Below are 19,392 nucleotides of genomic sequence, written 5' to 3'. Positions count from 1 at the left end.
TCTCAGCAAAAGGGGAAAGGGGAGCAATGCACAGAGACAAGAGCCCCATGCTCAGAATTTCAGTACAAGGATGGTGCCTCTCAGCCGCAATCACTCCTGCAAAGTCTAAATCACTCAGAGGTGCAAACCCCAGCCAGTAAACCAGCATTAATTCTCTGTGTTGATCGTACAGAACTGGCCTACTGCTGTTCTGTCTTACACAGCAGACCTTCTTTGCCTTTCACACATTACATTCACCCTCAGGTTTTTATGTTTTAAACAGAAGAGTGAGTTAGGCTCCCTGTCAGCTTTTGCAGCAGATTCACAGTGTCCTTTCTGCCTTCACCTAATGCTGTAGGGGAAAACACAAAAGACGCATAATCACCACTGTTAACACCATGGTATTAACGCCACATCTTCTTGTATTTTTTATCCTTTTATCCATTTCCATTATCATCTGGGAATATCTTTTTTGTCACCACAGTAGGCCCTGTGCACATCACACAGTGACACAGCCACAGGAAGGAGAACTTTGCTCTCCAAAGGCTGCTCAGCAAAACCAGGAGTTCATCTCTGGAATAAGGGCACTGCATTGCAGGAATTCTGTTTAATATGAGCACTATGGTAAGAATCTCTAAGGCTATGCAGGTCTACCATGATAAAAATTCTTGCTGACACTGAGGGCCAAGTGACTGGAGAAACAGTGAGAAGCTCAAGGATTCAATGGTGAAAGAAAACCACCTTGGAGAAGAAACTGAAGCTTGTGATGGAAACTGGTACCAATTTGGGGCCTTTTGTAGCATCTTTGAAGGTGTAAAGTTCTGTTGTATAGCATATGATTTCCTTTTAAAATAACTGTAATGCACATTGTTATTGTGCTGGGCTAAATGTGGTTTTATGCAAATGGTTTTTGTGATTTACAAACTGGGGTGGTGGGGACCCCAATACTTAATTTATTCTTTTTAATGATTTTTTTTCTAACAATCTGGAACATGTGTGTAGAATTTGGCAACTACTTTATTGCTCGTTATAAACAAAAAACACTTTTAACTAAATATGGTCACATGCTTGTAAGGTTTTTTCTTGCTTTTTAAAAATGTTGATTTCATTAAAGGGCAACAAAAAGAAAAGTGCAAACAAGTCCCAGTTTATTCTTGACAAACCCACCTGGATCACCTACAGTTCTGCACGTCTCTACAGGCTGGCCAATAAGGAAAAAAAAAAAGGCTATCAGATCAAGCCAAAGATCAGTTCAGAAGAAAAACCTCCTTAGAAACTCTAACTTGCAACTACCTTTTTAACTATGCCACAATTTCCCTTATACCTTTATACTCAAGCCAGACAATGTTTATTGCAATGCTATTTTTAAGGATCTTTTTTTGTTATTGGGGAGGCAGAAGAACTACAGCAAAACTAAGATTTACTGTCCTTGCTGTCAGTTTTTTGCAGGTGTCTCATATGCAGTACCAAGACAACTAAATGAGATTTTAGTCTATCTTACCCATCTTTCTGCAAAACACATTGCAGTGTGTTCCTGGAAATACATACCACTGCTTCAAAACAGAGGAGATTCTTATCACTTCATTAGGCTTATGTATTTTTATGGTCTTTTAGAAAAACTGAAAAAATTCCCTACCACAGACAGCAGGGAGTGAATACTCCCTCCCTCAGAATGCAATATTGTGAAGTATAAATCTAAAATAACCTAACACTGGCAAATACACATATTCCTATCTCTCTGCCCTCAAAACTCTCAGCATAGCTTCTTAAGAAAGTTGCAAGGAACTACAGCCTTTAGTAAGTGAAATGTGATTTCCCTTGCTTCAGCATATAAAACAAACTGAAGATGCTCATAGCTTCGACATCCTTCCTTCCTTCCTTTTCTTTTCCTTCCCTTCTTTCCTTCCTTCCTTCCTTCCTTTTCTTTTCCTTCCCTTCCTTCCTTTTTACTTTTGATTCCTTCCTTCTTCCCTCTCTTTTCCCTTCCTTCCTGCCTTGTCACATCGAGGGCAACTCTAAATCTCTGTGCCATCCTTTGCATCCCTTCTTTGATTCTCAGATCTCCAATACCTTGTCCTTGCTCTCATGACCTTTATGGTCTGCCCTTCATCCATCAGTTTCACATTTACATCACCCAATGTGAGTAAAAAAGGCAATACTGAGAAAACTTTGATTTATCCAAAGGAGTACCCCACTGACAGTCTTGTTACTACAAACAAGATTGCTAATCCCTGGACATGCCCCAAGGCATGACTTCCAAGATCAACAGAAGGGAAATCCATTGAATTGCTGAGCAAAAACCACAAAAATATGGATGTTATCAGTAATCTATACTCACATCACCCCTACTGGAAAGTTTAGAGAGTATTCTTGAAACTACTCTCTGCTATTTCCATCTGGTTAGCTGCAGATCTAAATGAATGGCATTTGCTTCCCTCAGGATATTCCTGCAGTATAGGAAACAGATAATAATTCTCCCAACTGGAATTTAAGCTAAGTAAAAGTAAATTCCCGCTGATTTTGAAAGCTGTAAATACTCAAAGTGTGTTTTAACTTTGACAAGATGCATGAAGCCCCTAGTGACATCGGCTTGTCTGTCAGCCTGGAAAGCAAGACAGCAAATGTGGAACATGGCAAACAGAAGTTTCAGAGATGAGTCAAAAAAGCCAGGAAACAAAGCCAGCTACTCTGAAAACTAGAATAAAAACATCCTGTTGAAAACATTTAAAGTCTTATTTCATAAAACCATGGATTATTCTCCATTTAATTCTTTTTTTTTTTTTTTTTTTTGCTCTGTTCTAGTCATCTCAAAATGCTATGAAAATATAGGCATATGCATATTAAAAAAAAATCTTTTTTTACTTCAGAGAATCACTTGTAATAATTATAAAATACCAATGTCTTTTACTAAAAGACCTACTTTACCTACATCCTAGACACAAAAATGCATGGAATTTTTTTTTTTTTCAGAATGCCATTTCTATTGGATCCGGAATTTTCTTTCAGTCTTTTGTTTCTATCTGATTGCATTTGTTATACTGTAGGCCTTTTACCCTGTGGCATATTTTTCATTGTTACTTTTTGTTTTGTGTGTAAGAAAGGATTTTTATTCAAAATGCTAAGCTGAAATTTAATTCAGGGGTTTTTCTTGTTTACTTTATAAAAGCCTTTTGATCCGTGAAGTGGAAGAACAATGAAAATGTGTTTTTCAGATCTTATGAAAGACTGGAACTATATGCCTTTCACATGCCATAAATTTCCAAGACTCTTTAAAGTGCTTTGGACAGCAGAATACAAGGATGGATAATTGATAAGGAAAACACACACAGATGGTTGTTGGTGATCATTTTATCATGTTACTGAGGTAAAACCTGTTAAAAATAATTATTATTATAGGAAAAATTTTAAGAACCTGCTTGTACCACATCCTGTCCATGACCCTGATTTTGCACAGATGTCCTTGTAGAACCGTAAGTTAGCTTTTATCCCGTTTTTTTATTTTTTTGCAATGACTTGAAGGTCATCTTAGGTTTTTTATTTTTTAAATTAGCACAAATGGTATCCTTCACATCCTTGAAAACCTACTTAGCGAGCCACTGAAAATACATAAGCCTGCCAATATATAAGGCAGATTGAAATTAAATCAGCACTAAAAATACTTATACACTGCTACTAGGAAAAAAACACGCCACAGACCTTATTAAAAAAAATCAACTTAGGCAAACAGTACAAATTACTGAGTTTCCAAAACGATGAAAAGCAGAAATGAAAAGTTTCTCTGGTCTAGAAAACATTCACAAAGCAATAAAACCATTACCATTTACTGGAATGCTTTCCTTTCAGTAAATCCCAACATAAGTAAATTTAATAACTTTTTTTTGTAGAAAACAATTTTTTTGTTTCTACTTTTGCTTAAAGACTGATACTGTAATTAAGCAAAATTCTGAGGCATGGCCATGAAATCTATTAATTTCCCTAGAACTCCTAGACCAAAATGGTTCATAGGACAAAAAATACACTAAACGGAAGAATTTTATTATTTCAGATTCATAGTCATTTCTAGACAAGCAGAGGTGCTATGCAGCCCTGGAAATTTTGATGCCACCTACCACAGAAACACTGTACTGACTCTGTTAAAAATGAGGGTGATGGCAACTTCCATTAGTATCTGTTTTTCCTATTTGCACCTGATCTGATTTGCTGGTGGCTTAGTTTCTCAACTCAAAGATATTCAGCCTTGTTAGAGGAGAAAATGAAGTATTCAGCTGGAAAAACTGAGGAGAAGTCAGTCAGGGAAGTTACAGCAGCAGTAATTACAGAAGAATTATGGGTAGTGAACATAGTGAAGACACATTAAATATGAACAGGTTAAATTTAAGATTGTTTATGACCTGCTGGCACTTTTGTTTGGGAGCTGGGCTGGGGGCTGTTCTGCACTACTTGAATGAGCTATTTCTCTACATTTTCCATAAAAGTAAATAGCTCTCTGCCAGGATACTCTGCAGTTTTGCCTGTGTGTTTACCAGCTCCCCAGTTCTGGGAACCAAGCCTTCCTAATGCAAGGATGTGGTTAAAACCAGAACTTATTTCTGCAGCCTGCTGGATGTCCTGGAAAACTCAGGGATGAGCTAACTCTCTAAGCACATCTTGCAAGCTCCATTAGCCAAAATGCTCTTGACAAAGAAAAAGGAAAGCAATGCCCTGGCCAAAAAAAAGCTCAGTTCAGGATTCTGTGCCGTCAGGGTGTGCAAGGTGGTTCCAGGCACCTGCCTGGCAGCTGCACCACCTCACTTGCAAAAGTCACACATCCACCTCTGCAGGGTTAAAGGAAATCAAGGGCTCCACTGGGAAACTGGCACTGCTCGTGGCTCACGTGAGTGTCTCACACACATTAATGCCAAGGGATCCAGTTTCTGCCACAGTCTGCATCTGCCAAGTCCCATGAAGAAAACAGCGAGATTTTCACGGAATTTGTGAACTTTACAAAACACCCACGGCTATGAAGGAAATCTGATAGTAGCAGAGCTACTGTAGTTTAAAAGTTACCTTAAAAAGCCCATTTAAAGGTAAAGGTTTCTCTGAGATGCCAGCCTTAAGCCTGCAGCTCAATGTATTAAGGAAAAATCCAATTTTCTTCTCATGCTTTACAAATCCCTGGAGACAAATTACGTCTTCGTGGCAATTTTTCTACTCCCATGACTTCAGACTATAGTCTCAATAAAGCTCTGCTAATCACCAACAGAATCATATTACAAATTAAAACCCAGTGATTCAAACAAATCTCAAGATTACTTCAGCACAACAAAAATGGAAGAATCCTATTCCCATTTTCACAAACAATTCTAACCATGCTTTGGTCATAAACCAAAGACATGCCATTCCCTTTTTCCTTTACCACTCAGGCCAGCTGGGGGGATCACAAGGCTACAACCATTTCAGACAAGTCAGTGTAATATTGATTTTTGCCTCTGCTCCAGCTTATCCAGAAAGTGTCCTATTGATTTTGAAGGAATTATTTGCAGACTGCTAGGCATGAGAAGAAAAACAAAGTGGATGTCCTGGTTGCTTCGTGGCACTCCACCTTAGGCTGGTTGTGGATCTGAACTGCATACACACTCAAAACTGACAATCAGGTTCATGTATTCTCCGTTACAGTAAGTAGTGCTGCAAGAGTGTGAGCAGAAAACAGGGAGAAAACATAAATTACAATTGTACAACAGGGTTTGATCATTTCCACATCTATACAGACAACTATTACCACATGTAGCAACTTCTCAGAAGACTGTTTTATTCTCAATCTGTGGTCAGTCAAAAGCACCCTTAAAACAACCCAATCTGACACATGCCAGTTAAAAATTTGATAAAACAGTAATCTAGTTTGGGAGGGCAAAGTTGTGTCAGTTTGTTTGTTCTTCAATAAAATCTATTTTTTAGCCTATATTTAGGACTCTGTGCACTTTTGTAAATTTTGCCCTTGTCCCCAGCCCAGAACTGTCCAACTTATATTCCTGGAATTCAAAAGTATTTCTTCAGAGAAGATCTGACAGTTTGTGGATTGTGCTGATTCACTCACTCAGTACATCTTCTGTCCACTCACTTGTCCTTACTGTTGTGTTCAATCAATAAATCTTTATTAAAATAAATTGTTTCGCATGACTGTCACCTCTCCCACTAGAATGGAAGTGTTCTGCAAAGGAGGGATCTCCTGATCCAAGTGGTGTATTCCTCTCAGATGTATCTACATTATCATAATCTTCTTTATCCACCTCCCACTGACTTTCACTGCAAGAAAACACGGCATAATACATTCTATTTCCTTTAAATAAAAAGAAAAGACCTGGAGAAAAATTACACCTCATGCAGGAGATGTTCCCCAAGGAGAGATTATTTAATTAACAAAACTCCTAAGCCACCACTCAGTTTTCCCTCGCTGAAGAATAGATCCAATCCCGTTTTCCACTCAGTTGGGATGTAATTTTTTCAGAAAGGCAGAGGATGTGGTGGGGAGCAGAGTTATGGTCTGGGTTAGAACTGAGCACTGAAAAAAGACAGGCTCAGCACTCTGGTTAAACCTTAGGCCTCCTCTCCCTAAACTAAGAGCAGCCACTGACCTAAGCAATTTGGGAATTGGCGAAGAGTCATGGCAATAAGGAGGTAATGTTTGCTACAAAAGGAAGTGGGAGTCACCCAAAAAATTTATTCCCTCCTGAGAAACCACAGATAAAAATCAGTCTGGGGGGTTGGCAGATGGACAGATGCTGCAGCAGGACTAAATCTGTTCTCAGATATTTGCAGATAAAATTCCTTTGTAAGGAGAATAAACAATTCCGACAGAGATAGGACAGCAGTTTGGAAGAAAATGTTTAGTTCTGCAGTTTTACAAAATGTTTGGTCCCTAGGTAGAACAGTTCCTTCCAACATGTCTGGGTCCATGAAAATGAACAGATGACTACATCTGGAAATTGGCCTAATACCTCACACTTTGAGGATAACATCTCCTTTTCAGTCAGGGCATTCTATCTGGTCATCAGCAGCCATAAAATCCCTGAACCTTTGCCTTACGAAAACACTGGCCTGTCTTTCAAATATGGTTCCACCGTTCAGTTAAGTAATTAAAATGTTTGATGGACATTATTACAGTAGGGCAACTTGTATGTATTCCTACTGAATCAATAACTTGTTATGTAAAAAAAAAATTATTAAAAAAGCATAGATCTTTATTTTGTATCATTGTACCTTTCTGTTAGTAAAACTACAACCAAGTTGGGGATCATGCAGAAAACACAACTAAAGGCAGAATATCACAATCTTTTATGTAGGGCAAGCAACAAGAAAGCTCAGAAAGCCAGACCCCTCTCACTTACTATCCTTCCAACACTACCCGCTGTTCTTCAATTCAGTTTGGCCTGTGCTGTACCTCTTCAGATAAGGAAATCATGGACAGATAGCAACAAACGTCAGCTCTCAAGCTCAGAAGGACAATTGAGTCAAATCAGCAACTTTCTTTGGTTTGTCCACACAGAACATGATAAATCCCAGAACAAATGTTCCTGTAGCACACGCACAGAAATATCCCCTTCCTCAGCCTACCTCCCTTCTCCTAGGGCTACAGCAGTGATCCCAAACAAATACTGGCAGTTCCAGGTAGCCCTAACGTCACACAGGAGCCTTTAGAGGATCACCAGCCTCTCCAGAGATCTCAGCTCAAAGGTACACAAACCAAAGGTACACAAACAAAGGCTCTCTCAGCTTTGGCCCCCAGTGAAGTCACCCCAGAAAGTGTTTTTGCTACTGAGGCTGCTGTGACCTGCAATCAAAGGCAATCAGCTGAGGAAGAAGCAGAGGAAAAGAGCTGCACATATACTCAGAGTGAATTATACCACTCAGGTTAGAAAAATGGACACAGAAACCCTGTGAGAGGAAGGGTTCTTTCCAAAGGCAGATTTAGAGGTTCCTGTCTCATCTAAAGCACACTTTCAGACTTGAAAATCTCAATAAATAACAGTATTTTTGCAATCTGTGCTGTCTACTGATTCACATTTCTTCTGCATGTTTGATTAGTTACAGAAGAGCTCAATACATAAGGTTTTCAGAAAGAAAGATAGCATGTTTTGACAATTTATTTTGACAATTCAGTACATTAGATTAGGATCAAGTCTTACAGGAACACTCTGTTGTGAAAGAACAATGGCTCTTTCAGTTTTATGCCTTATGCAAAACTTGGGTGTTTCTTTAGAGCTATATATGAATCCCATACAAGCATACACAAAAATTACACAAGAAATGTAGTAGGTAATTTCAAAATGGTTAAATTCTTCCCCATGCCACCAAATATGCTGCTGGAACAACAGTTCCAGATGAACTGAATTATGATAGCACCGTGTTTGAAAATTAAGAAAAAAAAAAAAAACATTTCCCTACTTTTTTAAAGGAAAAATAAATGAGAGTTGTTAATTTTATAGGAATAATGTACTAAGTAAACTAGCAGTGTAATATCTTGCAAGACATCCAGCTCCGGTTTGTTAGAAATTTATAAGGTCTATGAAATTTAAATGATACATACAGCTGTTTTTACTGTTGCCTAAAATATATTCCTTTCAGCTGGACAGTCACTACCAGAGACCCACCTTGAACTTGATTGTAACAAAATATGTGGTTTTATGTTAGGCTCAAAAATACACTTTTAAACACCTTACAAAGGGAGCCACAATGATGGAATAAATAAAGAATTATAATGAATTGAAAGTCACTCTGAGAAACTGTATTTCAGCCAAAGGGAAGAAAGGATAAGGATTTGTGGTCTGCACAATTCTGCTCCTCTCGTCTCCTGCACATGCTTTTATGGCAAAGGGACAGGAGAAGAAAGTGGGAGAAATTTGACCAGAGTATAATGGAAAGACACTGAGAGTTCAGGGAATGAAGAGAGAAGGGAGAAAATGGACCAGTCAGTGACAGAGTGAAAAAGGAGGACAGAGTTGTTGGAAAGGCTTTGCTCATAGCTTTTAAATGTCACCTGGCACCATCAAACTTTGCACATTACTAAAATAAAAACTCTGAGATTTTCTTACATGTAAAATAAAATTATGTCTTTACTCCAGATCCTGTGCTATCTGCATGTTTCTGAGCACAAAAAAAAGCTCATGAGTGCTGCTACATGGGAACACTGTTTGCAAGTAAATGAAGAAAAATCAGGTTACACAGAGTAACCTGATAACTCAGAAAAAAGCCCTGATCAGAGAGCAGAAGCCCAAGCACAGAACTGATGATTATCTGTCGAAAAGAGAGGACAACACCATGGAAAGAGTATGAGACAGGCAGAAGCAGGTGAAAACTCACCACTAGAGCAGTTGGGTCCTCCCCAGCCAGGCTCACACTGACAGGTGTTGGGAGCAATACAACGGCCATGGACACATTTATCAGCACAGTGAGCTGTCAGAGAAGGAAATAAAAAAACTAGTTAGAGAACTCCTACCACTCGGAAAAATATTCTTTAAAATATTCTAAAATAGTCCTAAACCAGTTATTTCGTGTCTCAAGTATCCTTTTTAAAAGCAAAATAAACATCAGTGTAATAATGTGTGGTGGCATCTCTCAGAAATGTATTTCGCTTCAGTCTCTTCTACTTCTCCTAAGTTTGAAGACTCCAGCTAAAACTGTGTTGGTATTACTCAAATACTTCTGAGGAAACTGTCCAAATTTAATGAAAAAAGAGTCAAAGTATGATCCAGGTTGGAAACCCATCTGACCATGGTCCTGGGCAAGAGGCTCTTGATGGCCCTGCCTGAGCAGGGAACTTGGACGGGATTGACTTCCACAGGTCACTTCCAACCTCAACCATCCTGTGACTCTCTGAAGCAAACCCTCATGCCAAGAAAAAGAAGGGAACGTCAGCAGGCATCCAAAGAAATGCTCTTTTGCAACAGCATGGGTAAAATGATTTTCAACACACCAGTATTCCAATAACAATTTTTTCAAAATTACTGCACAGCTCAATTGAAGGATAAAGAAACAATGACAGTGATTAAAGTAACGCATGAGATACAAACCTTATGATTCACTGCAACCTTTATTCTAAGTGCTAAACAGGGCTGCCTAAAATTTATTCTTTTTTCTTTTATTTTATGATTTGCAAGCACATTTCTAAGTCAAGTCTCACTTCGAAACACACCTTTTGTTTGAAACATCTAAGAAAAAGTTGAAACGGCTTTGATATCCAGCATTATCAATGACAGAATATAATACACCCAAGACAAAAAATCTCTGACCAGCAACAATTTGCTGGCATCATATTAATCATGAAATACCCCTGACTTTCCAAAATATATACACTGTAATAACTTCCTTCTACTCTGAACAACAATAAAACTTAAAAAATGTGCACAGGATGAAATTTTTCTTTGTACCAACATTTCCAGAGAAACTAAAGCAGACATCTGACTGCTATACCAATGAATACAAAGTTAACAAGGGGAAAAAGAAAAAGTGGATGTTAATTAGAAGTTTAACGAGGCTACACGTGAACCACTGAGGTTCTGAATGGATTGAAGATGTTCTGGAGGAATTAGGTATCTGGGTAAAATACTTGCAAATGTTCTGGGTTTTTTCCTAATTAAAGATGATGAAGCAAGCACATTGGTCATCTTTACATTTAGTGTGTCCAAGAAAAAGGAAAACCACACAAAGATCAGTCATATATAAAATAAAAATCTTTGATTATACCGGATCCCAGGCAGGAACTGCTTATTTTTACAGCCTTTAGTTTTCATTCTCAACTTTTATTTCTAACAAGCTGCTTTTCAGATGTGCACTGAAATTATCTTAATTAGAAATCAGCTGGGACAACAATAATTTTGATGTTTGATGAAGCAAGGCATTAACACAAAGCACTGTTTTCTATTTATTTATTACGGAAAGACCGAGTTTAAATAATACATCACAATTTTCCATTAGTCTTGTAACTTGATGTGAATCACTGGTATCTGAAGATTCTCTCCTAGTTAGTGCTGCCTTGGGCACTGAGGCTCTCCACAAGACAAATGTGTAAAAAACCTTGCCAGCAAACTGTGAGGCAACAGGAGGTCACTGTAAACATGCAGTGTGTGCACTTGAATGAATAACCCAGGGAATGCAAACATGCTCAGCCCAAATTTCTGAGCACTGAGCCTTAAATACAACAAGGCCATGCTCCACCACCTCCACAGTGAGGAAGCTGGAACAGAACACAAAAATAAAGAAGTTGCAAGAAACCAGACTATCTCCTTGCAGAGCCCCTCATGCCACGCTGAGCACACAGATCCATGCTCTGGATACACATAAAAACCTGTTCTCTAACCAAAAGAAATTATTCTCCAGACACCTTTTGGGCTAACTGATTCTACATCTGTAGAATCCTACATCTGTAAGAGACAGCACAGGTAAAAAATTATTGCAGTGGACACAGGGATGAGAGAACCAAAATTTACTACACAGAGCTACAAAGAGGTGAAGTGAGGACAACATGAAAAGCCCCTAGAAGAAGCTGGAAAGACATGAATGACAACAGGAACAGAAAAACTACTTTCTCTTGGTTTTCTGTGGAATTGTTAGACATGGTTTTTAAAAAATACTTACATACAAGGGGAGGTGAAAAATTTAACATGAAGGGTTTTTCTATACTGCCCAGTGTGAAGAAACACCAAAAACTCCCAGGCAGCAATTGCCATGTCTTCTTTTTTTTTTGCAAGGGAAAGCTCAATTATTGTATGAAAAGCAATCTGGGTTCACTCTTGCACACTCACTTTCACATCTTATTTGCCATTTTCTCTTGTGCCTTATTGTTTCTTCAAGATCTTTTCTACACTCTTGCTTCATTATCTGATGTTAAAAGAAAACTTGAAAAAATGTATTTTTATCTTTAATGGAAATTTATGCATGCATTTTAGGATCTGTTGCTTTTTCACTTTCAACAGCCAGCCATAAATCAGCTAACATAAAATTGAAACATTTTCACTGTAATTATGCACATGAAGTAAATGACTGCAAGGTTTAACTTCAACTTCCTCCAAATCATTTAAAACAAGCATTTATTGTGGGAAAAAAATCAAGTATCTATTGAACCACATTATAAATATGTTTTCTCAAATTAATCCTTCACTTCTTTACTGTATGCTAGAACATACCCTTTGGTGGATCCTTTCTTCCTGTGCTTGATGGCTATTTGCTACTAAAATGAGTAATATCCAGTTATACCTTAACACAGATGGTTTGTTTTCTATTTCATGTCTTGAGGAAACTCAACAGGCATAGTTCTCCATTAAGGTTCTTAGAAATGTACTACAGTGTTAGAAACCATGTGAAGTTAATGTTCAAGCTGCCAGGAACAATCAACCATTGCTTGTGTGTCCATCTACAAGAAAGACACTAGAAGATGTCTTAAAACCTTTGAAATCTTTCTTTCCAGAAACATGCTAAAAAAAAAAAAATTCGCACTTTTTGGAAAAGTTTCTAGTCTGTAGCTAACATATGCCAAATCTCCTAGGGATTGCAACTGATATTAGCACACAAGTGGCAGGAAATTCTTTGGAATAAATAAGAAATTTAGTCAGTCACTCAGCCTGGGGTGGAGTCGCTAAGGCCAGGAGTAAGCTCCTTTACAGAACTTCACGGAATTACTGTTCTGCCTTTGTATCTGCATATAAACTGCATTCACATCACCTCAGAAAGTCCATCAGATCTAAACATTGATACATGTACCAAAATTTTTAAGAGCAAAAATAACAACAAGAGGTCCAGTTAACCTACTGTTCTACACAGGTACTGTCAGTAGTGAAGACAGAGATCAGAAATTTGTACATGACTTAGATCCTCTATGAACAGGAGCTTCATGAGGACAGCACCAAGCACTTTTTGTTAGTGACAGTTAATTAGTAATTACTAACAGATATCTACACTCCTATAAAACAGTCCAAGTACTGACCCCATATAATGTTGGATTTAAAATTAAAATACAATTGATTTCTTGTCAACCCACCTGAAGACAAAATGAAATGGCACAACTAATAAAACACAGATTCCTATTATTTTTGAAAAGCAGCAACGAAATTTCAATTCATGCAGTGTCGAGCCATACCAAAATCATCTACCCAGGAGACTTTTCTAATTTACCTTTGCAAACTGAGAAGTCAAATAAAGGAACAAACAACAGAATATCAACAGCACCACAAGGATTTTAGCCTTTTAGAGGCATCTTACATCCTCCACTAAGTAAACAAAATAATCCACACTGCATGGAAAATAAAACTACAGTAATGGAAATGCTCCAGCTGGAGACCATGAAGACTGAAGGTCTCTCTCTACCTTCCAAGGTCAAATAAATGCAAACTCAGCTACACTGAAGGATGTGCATTTTCACATAAGTTAAGGTCTGAGGCATTCCACAACCACTTCAGAAGTCAGAGCAGATATGTGCTGAGTATCAGCATCTGGCATATTCTCATGTAATAACAGGAGGAATTAGTATGTCCAATGGGATTTGAACTTTTCAGGTTCTGAGTATCATTGTGTTAACACAAATGAATTTACTACATGTGCTATAGCTATGTAAAAGCTGTGGTCAAATAAGAGAATCATCATCACACTACTCATGGCAGGATGAGTCAAACTGTAACACACTTCAGAAAGTATTCTACCTAATAAAAAAATTAAATATCATTATTCATACATGCTGTATAATAACCAAATGTAGTCAGAAATGGGTCCTTGTCAGTCTAATACATACATACTGCATGCAAAACAGGCTAAAATCATTGCCAATCTGATATCAGATCTATCAATTAAAAAAACCCCACATTTTGAGCTTGCTTTTGCACGTGCAGAAAATGTTTTGAATCAAAGCTGTATTTTCACATTCCAGGACATAAAACACACTCTTAACAAATACCATTTTAAGACCTCCCTAGGTCTGTACAAGGCCACACAAGAAAGAGAAAGAACTGAGCCAAGGTTGCTGCCAGACTCCAGACACAAATTTTCCCAATTTTGGGTAAGATGAGGAGACAAGGGTGTGTGCCACCTAAAAAAGGTGGTGCTGAGACCTCCAAACAGTTGTTACAGATCTCTGTATCTCCAAGAGAGGTTCAGCATGAGAATCTGCTGGGGTCTGCTCCAAGGAGAAAAAACTTCAATTTCCCTCCTGGTTTTAAACCTTGTGTTTATTTACTGTGTTGGAAAACGCACTGATGCTTGCACTGTGCATTTTCCACATGATCATTAGTTAGAATCACAGCAAGGCTGGCCACTTAGACATCTGAAGTCCAATCATCCTGTCATTCGCATATGCACAACCCCAGTTGGGTTCAACAAGAGCTGCACATGCATCACTGCTGAGAAACTGAGCTCCTGTAACTCAGCCTCCCCAAGTCACCCATCAGAGGGGAGTCACACCAGCACAGTGATCAATGTATGGAACTTCAAAGCCAAAAAAAGACTGAACTTACGGACACACATGTCCCTGCTTTCATAGAATCCAGGGCAGCACTGGGATTTGCGCCTGTACATCGTTTTTTCACCATGTCTGTAGGCAGTACGGTAACTGATCCTAAAGAAAGGCATGAAAGCTTGTCACATACCTTGGGTTCAGAAACAAGACACATTTTAAAAAACATTCAGGTGACTGTCATAAGAAAAGAAGAGAAAATGCTCGAAGTGGTCTGGATTTATCTGTTCCTGAATTCAAGAGTCCAAGTGGTTCCCCGAAATGCCTTAGGTTCATGAGTGGTCAGAAAGCAGGAAAAGAATAGGGACTTTTTCACTTGTGATGGTTCATACTTATGGGCATATTCCTCTGAGGAAGATGCTCTTTGCAGATGTCACCAGTTTTTAATCATTCACCCCTTGCTTGCTTTCTGTTTGCACAAGAAGTTTCCTTTAACAAATCTTTTTACTTTCATTTCAAGAAGGATACACTTCCCTGACAACAAAAGGAATAAGGGGTCTCTCATGATATTTCTGAACAACTACACCTTGCAGGGTCTGGAGATTTTAGTTTTCCCCAAGCTGTTTGTTTTCTGTTAGCACTCCATGGGATGGTACACCCCAGCCTGCTAATAAAACAGATGAGACATTGCTTGTACAGGCATTTTCCAGGTGACAGAGATCACAGCAGTTAGACAGGCTGGAACACTACAGCTAAAAAATCCTACATATCACACCTAATTCTGAATTAAGAATCCAAACAATATCAGCAGATTGACAATATTAAGATTTATACATCACCTGTGTCGTGTGCACTTGAACCAGTTTAGGATGTCAGTACAACTGGTGTAGTAAATCTGATCAAAAGGATGTGGATATGACTCTTGCACTGTAACTGAGTAACTGAGGAGAGACAGAGAGAGAAAAGGGAGATCATCAAACAAGTCCTTTTAGTACAGTCTCATTTAATTAGGTCTTTTACAGAATCCTGTTTCAGAATGGAATAAATATAACAAAATACTCATGTGCAACAAATTCACACTTGCAAGCTTGCAAAGAAAAATAAACATGCAGAGAGTCATCATGTTTCTACTGTGTGACACATTTGATGAAATTCTACTACTTGACATTTACAGACAACTAATGTATGCCTAAATTTTTTTAGAACTAGAACACCTATATCTCAAATAAGAAGCAAACGGAAGTAGTGTGTAGTATGTGTTCTCCTGTGGAAAGTTTTATTAATGCAACTGGTTAAGGAGACAGAAAATAAGGTTTCTTCTCTTATCACTCAAAATGGAAAAATAGAAAAATAGGACTTTCTGAGAAATTTCTTGTAAAAACTGTACCTGTGCCTATAGGAAGACATCCACTGCATTTAGATACTAAGTGAATGTTAGCACAGAAATACACCTGAGTAGTAATTACTGAAAAATGACATAACAGTCATACCACCAAACAGTCTATTCAGCAATCAGAAATTAATAAATATTAAAGACCACACTTTATGACCACACTTTATTTTGCTTACTGGATAATTTTTAACAGAGAACCACCCATACCACACCACACCCCCAGAAACACTATAAGAAATACTACTATTATTTTTTGCCAAATTACACAGTTATACAGTGTCCTAGAAATAAATCTACGCTGAGAGCCTCCAAAGCTGTCAGCAGGGCAAGAGGAGCATGTCACAAAAGGGGAAAATATTGAATCATCCTAGAAAACTCTTTGAGAGGCTGTTTGTGCTGGCAGCCAGTCCTGGATTGCGCAAGGGAGTTTGAAAGTACAGGAATGCGTGGCCAGCTCCTGCAGCAGGACTGACACCCAGCACCAGCCAAAACACTTCATAGCCTGCCCAGCTCTCCCTCACTTCCACTCACACCCTCTCTGACTCCCAAGCACCTACTCAGGGTGACAGCCACAGTCTCCTCGTGCTACTGTCACCATCTACCAGGGGAAGCACATCCAGACCCACACAGCCCTAAATGCACACACCCTACTCACTGTCTTCCCACATGAAGGCAAGCATCCCTAATCCACCCAGCTGTCCCAGCCCAACACAATATCAGGGGGATGCTGGTGCTTGCCTGAGGCAGGGCATGCTCTACCTCTTCTTGCAGTTCATTTGTAAGGAACATTTTAGTACTGACTGAGGTTTATTTAAAGCATACAATGCTGCCAGTGACAGTGGCAGTCAGAAGCTTGTATCTGGGGCTTTCCTCTTTCGTACTTCTGTCCCTTTGTCACCTTCTTTGAGCAGCAGAGTGAATGTTTCATTCAGTTTATTTGGAGTTTTACCCCATTTCTGAGACACAGCAGAATCAGGAAAAAAAGTTCATGCAACAAAATGGTCATGCTTGCTAGATGCCTTTTTAGGTGTATTTTCGTTCTGCAGACTCTGATTAGCTTCTTTGATAACACATGATGCAGTGTAAAAAGTGGTATTTGGGGTTTCTTTCCCATTTTGCTTTCGCTGTGTTGTAGCTTCCCCCAAAACCACTTTTATCTACAAAAACTGTAAACAAAGCACACACAGTATAGGACAGCATCCAGTAAAACTGTAGACAAATGCCTGACTACTGTAAACAGGTATTTAATACGGCGAACATTTCATATACACATTGTGGTATGAACTGTACACAACAGCTGATGCACAGGCGCCAAATGCTTCACATGCAGCTGAGATAAATTCCCGAGGGAAGTCCTTAAGTGGTTGTTTTTGTTTTTTTTTTTTTAAAGAGAGAGACTTTATGAAAAAGTAAATACGAGTTTCAATTTTCTTTGTAAAGATTCAGCCATAACAATCACAAGTGACTTACAGCAGCACTCCCCATGACTAAGCATAGAATACAGTTTACATTAAGTGCAGGAAATACTGATGTTCTCGAGTGAACTGTGAAAATTAGACTCTCTCATGGACCAGCTGATCAATTACAGGCACAACAGTTATAATGAGACCAGGAGTCTTGTTTTCACTATCATAACCTTTACACAAGGAAAGAAGTTCAGCAGATGCTTGAGGCCCAACCTCTCCTACCCACTGTGGCATTTTGCAATTCACATGAAATTGGATGAACAAAAAGACCAGTGACATTGATGATGAATTTCATTTTGCATGTTATAAATTTTTGAACCTCATCAAAATAATTAAACAACAAATCTTAATTCAGATCCTGCGAGTGCTGAACAGGAGAGAATCAGCATAATCAAATTTGGCCGAATTCCAATATGGTTAATTATATTTTGCATATGTAAAACTTCTTTTCACTTAAATTGGAAAGAGCTATTTTTACTCACTTCGTGTACCCAGATGGTTGCGTAACATTGCTGGTACCACTGTAGCGTTTTTCTGCATCCTAACCCCCACTGCAAAGATCACTGCATTTCAGCCCATTGTTAAACAGTCTTTTACTTATCCATGAACTCACCTGCCCATGAAGTACAGTGAAATTTTCCTCCCATTTTTTAACTCAACACAAAACCTTTCAAAAATTTGAAGTGTGCCAAGTAAAGCAAAGCAAAATTATTACATCAGAATTTGCGTCATTTATTTTTCCAAAAGGAAAGTATTACCTTTCCCAGTGGCTACACACATTGGGATCTTCCAGATTCAAACACAAAGCTGAACTCATCCAATGGTACAGGAGTATGACAGGGAAGCCAAAAAGGGAGTTGAAATGAAGAACCATCTTTCCAAAGAGATGTCTGTAAGAAAAAAAAAAAAATTATAATACATTAATAATATCATGCAGAATATAAAGTAGCTAATAATGTTGACCCATCTATAATTAACCTAAAGCAAGGGGTACTTCAAGGAACACACACTGCTTGCGCAGCAGCAGCAATGTCATGCCCATTTTGGAAGAAGAACCCAAACGGAGCAGCTTCACACGAGGTCAGCTGGTCAGAGGTCCCAGTGCCCTCTCCAGCTGCAGCCACCCAGGCTGGGTGTGCTCAGCCAGGCTCTGCCCACTCTGACTGCAGAGCTGCAGTTTGGAATAAAGGCTGGCACTCGCTCAAGACCACAAGAGTGGAGAGGCTCAGCTGTGACACAGCACCAGGAACCCTGCACGTCGCCTGCTCACAGGAAGGGTTTGTGCCTCTCTCTGCGTGCTGCCCACGGCCAACAGAGCCTCACATGTCACCCTCCACTGTTACTGCTCTTTAAACTTGAATCCCCAAAATGTAATTCCCCCCTCCTCTTCTGGCTGTACAATTTCCGAACAGAATGAACATTCAATAAAAAAGCTGTTGTAGTAACATGAAAGTTTAAAAAAGATTATCCTAATGCTTTTACTAAGCAGATTATTTTAATTTGCATGCTGAAACACTCTTAATCCAACTGACCATTAATCTACAAATGCCAGAATGAATGCTATTAATATGTAATTTATTTATAATGACTTAAGCTACATTTCTGTTTCAGTGAACATTTGCATTTATTTCCTCACTTATGCACAAATTCTATTAGTGGCTGCATAATAGAGATTGAGATAACAAAAAAATGAGATTCTTGAGTCTAATCTGTAGTATACTGAGCAAATAATTTCTAATAAATATGTTTAATTTAATACAAGTATTTTTAACAAAGGAAATTAATCCAGAAACAGAAATATCTTACTTTAAATATTAAGGAACAGAATGAACGAAACCACCCCAATAACTTCATTTTATCAGAAAAAAGTCCACAGAGCCATGGGAAAAAAAAAAGGTACTAAAGAGTTTTACTTTACCCTGACTTCAGAAGTCAACTCAAAAAAGCTCCCACAAGAAACTTTCATATTTAAGGTATCTGAGGATACAGAGATGATCCCATTTTGCTAAATTGTTCTTGAAAAATCAGGCTGCTGAAAGATATTTCATGGTTTGTAACTATTTCTCTGCATGCAGCAAAGTAGTCAATGTGAAGTTACTTAAAGAGCAGATGTATTTTCAGCTAATAATTCCAGTGAAGTG

General features: G+C 38.5%; 1 protein-coding gene across 1 annotated transcript in view; it reads right to left on the bottom strand.

Annotated features, from left to right (window-relative positions):
- MEGF10 (multiple EGF like domains 10) overlaps positions 1 to 18,125 on the bottom strand; it is a gene marked incomplete at both ends in the record, with an annotated part of 63,554 nt that extends 45,429 nt beyond the window's left edge. Inside the window, 4 exons of the mRNA XM_082302001.1 lie at positions 9,316 to 9,408; positions 14,454 to 14,554; positions 15,232 to 15,333; positions 18,010 to 18,125. Coding sequence (XP_082158127.1) covers positions 9,316 to 9,408; positions 14,454 to 14,554; positions 15,232 to 15,333; positions 18,010 to 18,125 — 412 coding nt within the window. The remainder of the gene's footprint in view (positions 1 to 9,315; positions 9,409 to 14,453; positions 14,555 to 15,231; positions 15,334 to 18,009) is intronic.
- Positions 18,126 to 19,392: the final 1,267 nt, after the last annotated feature.

This window comes from Coloeus monedula (assembly GCF_965178545.1).
Source record: "Coloeus monedula genome assembly, chromosome: Z".
Classification (NCBI taxonomy): Eukaryota; Metazoa; Chordata; class Aves; order Passeriformes; family Corvidae; genus Coloeus; species Coloeus monedula.
This window is presented reverse-complemented; position numbering and strand designations above follow the sequence as displayed.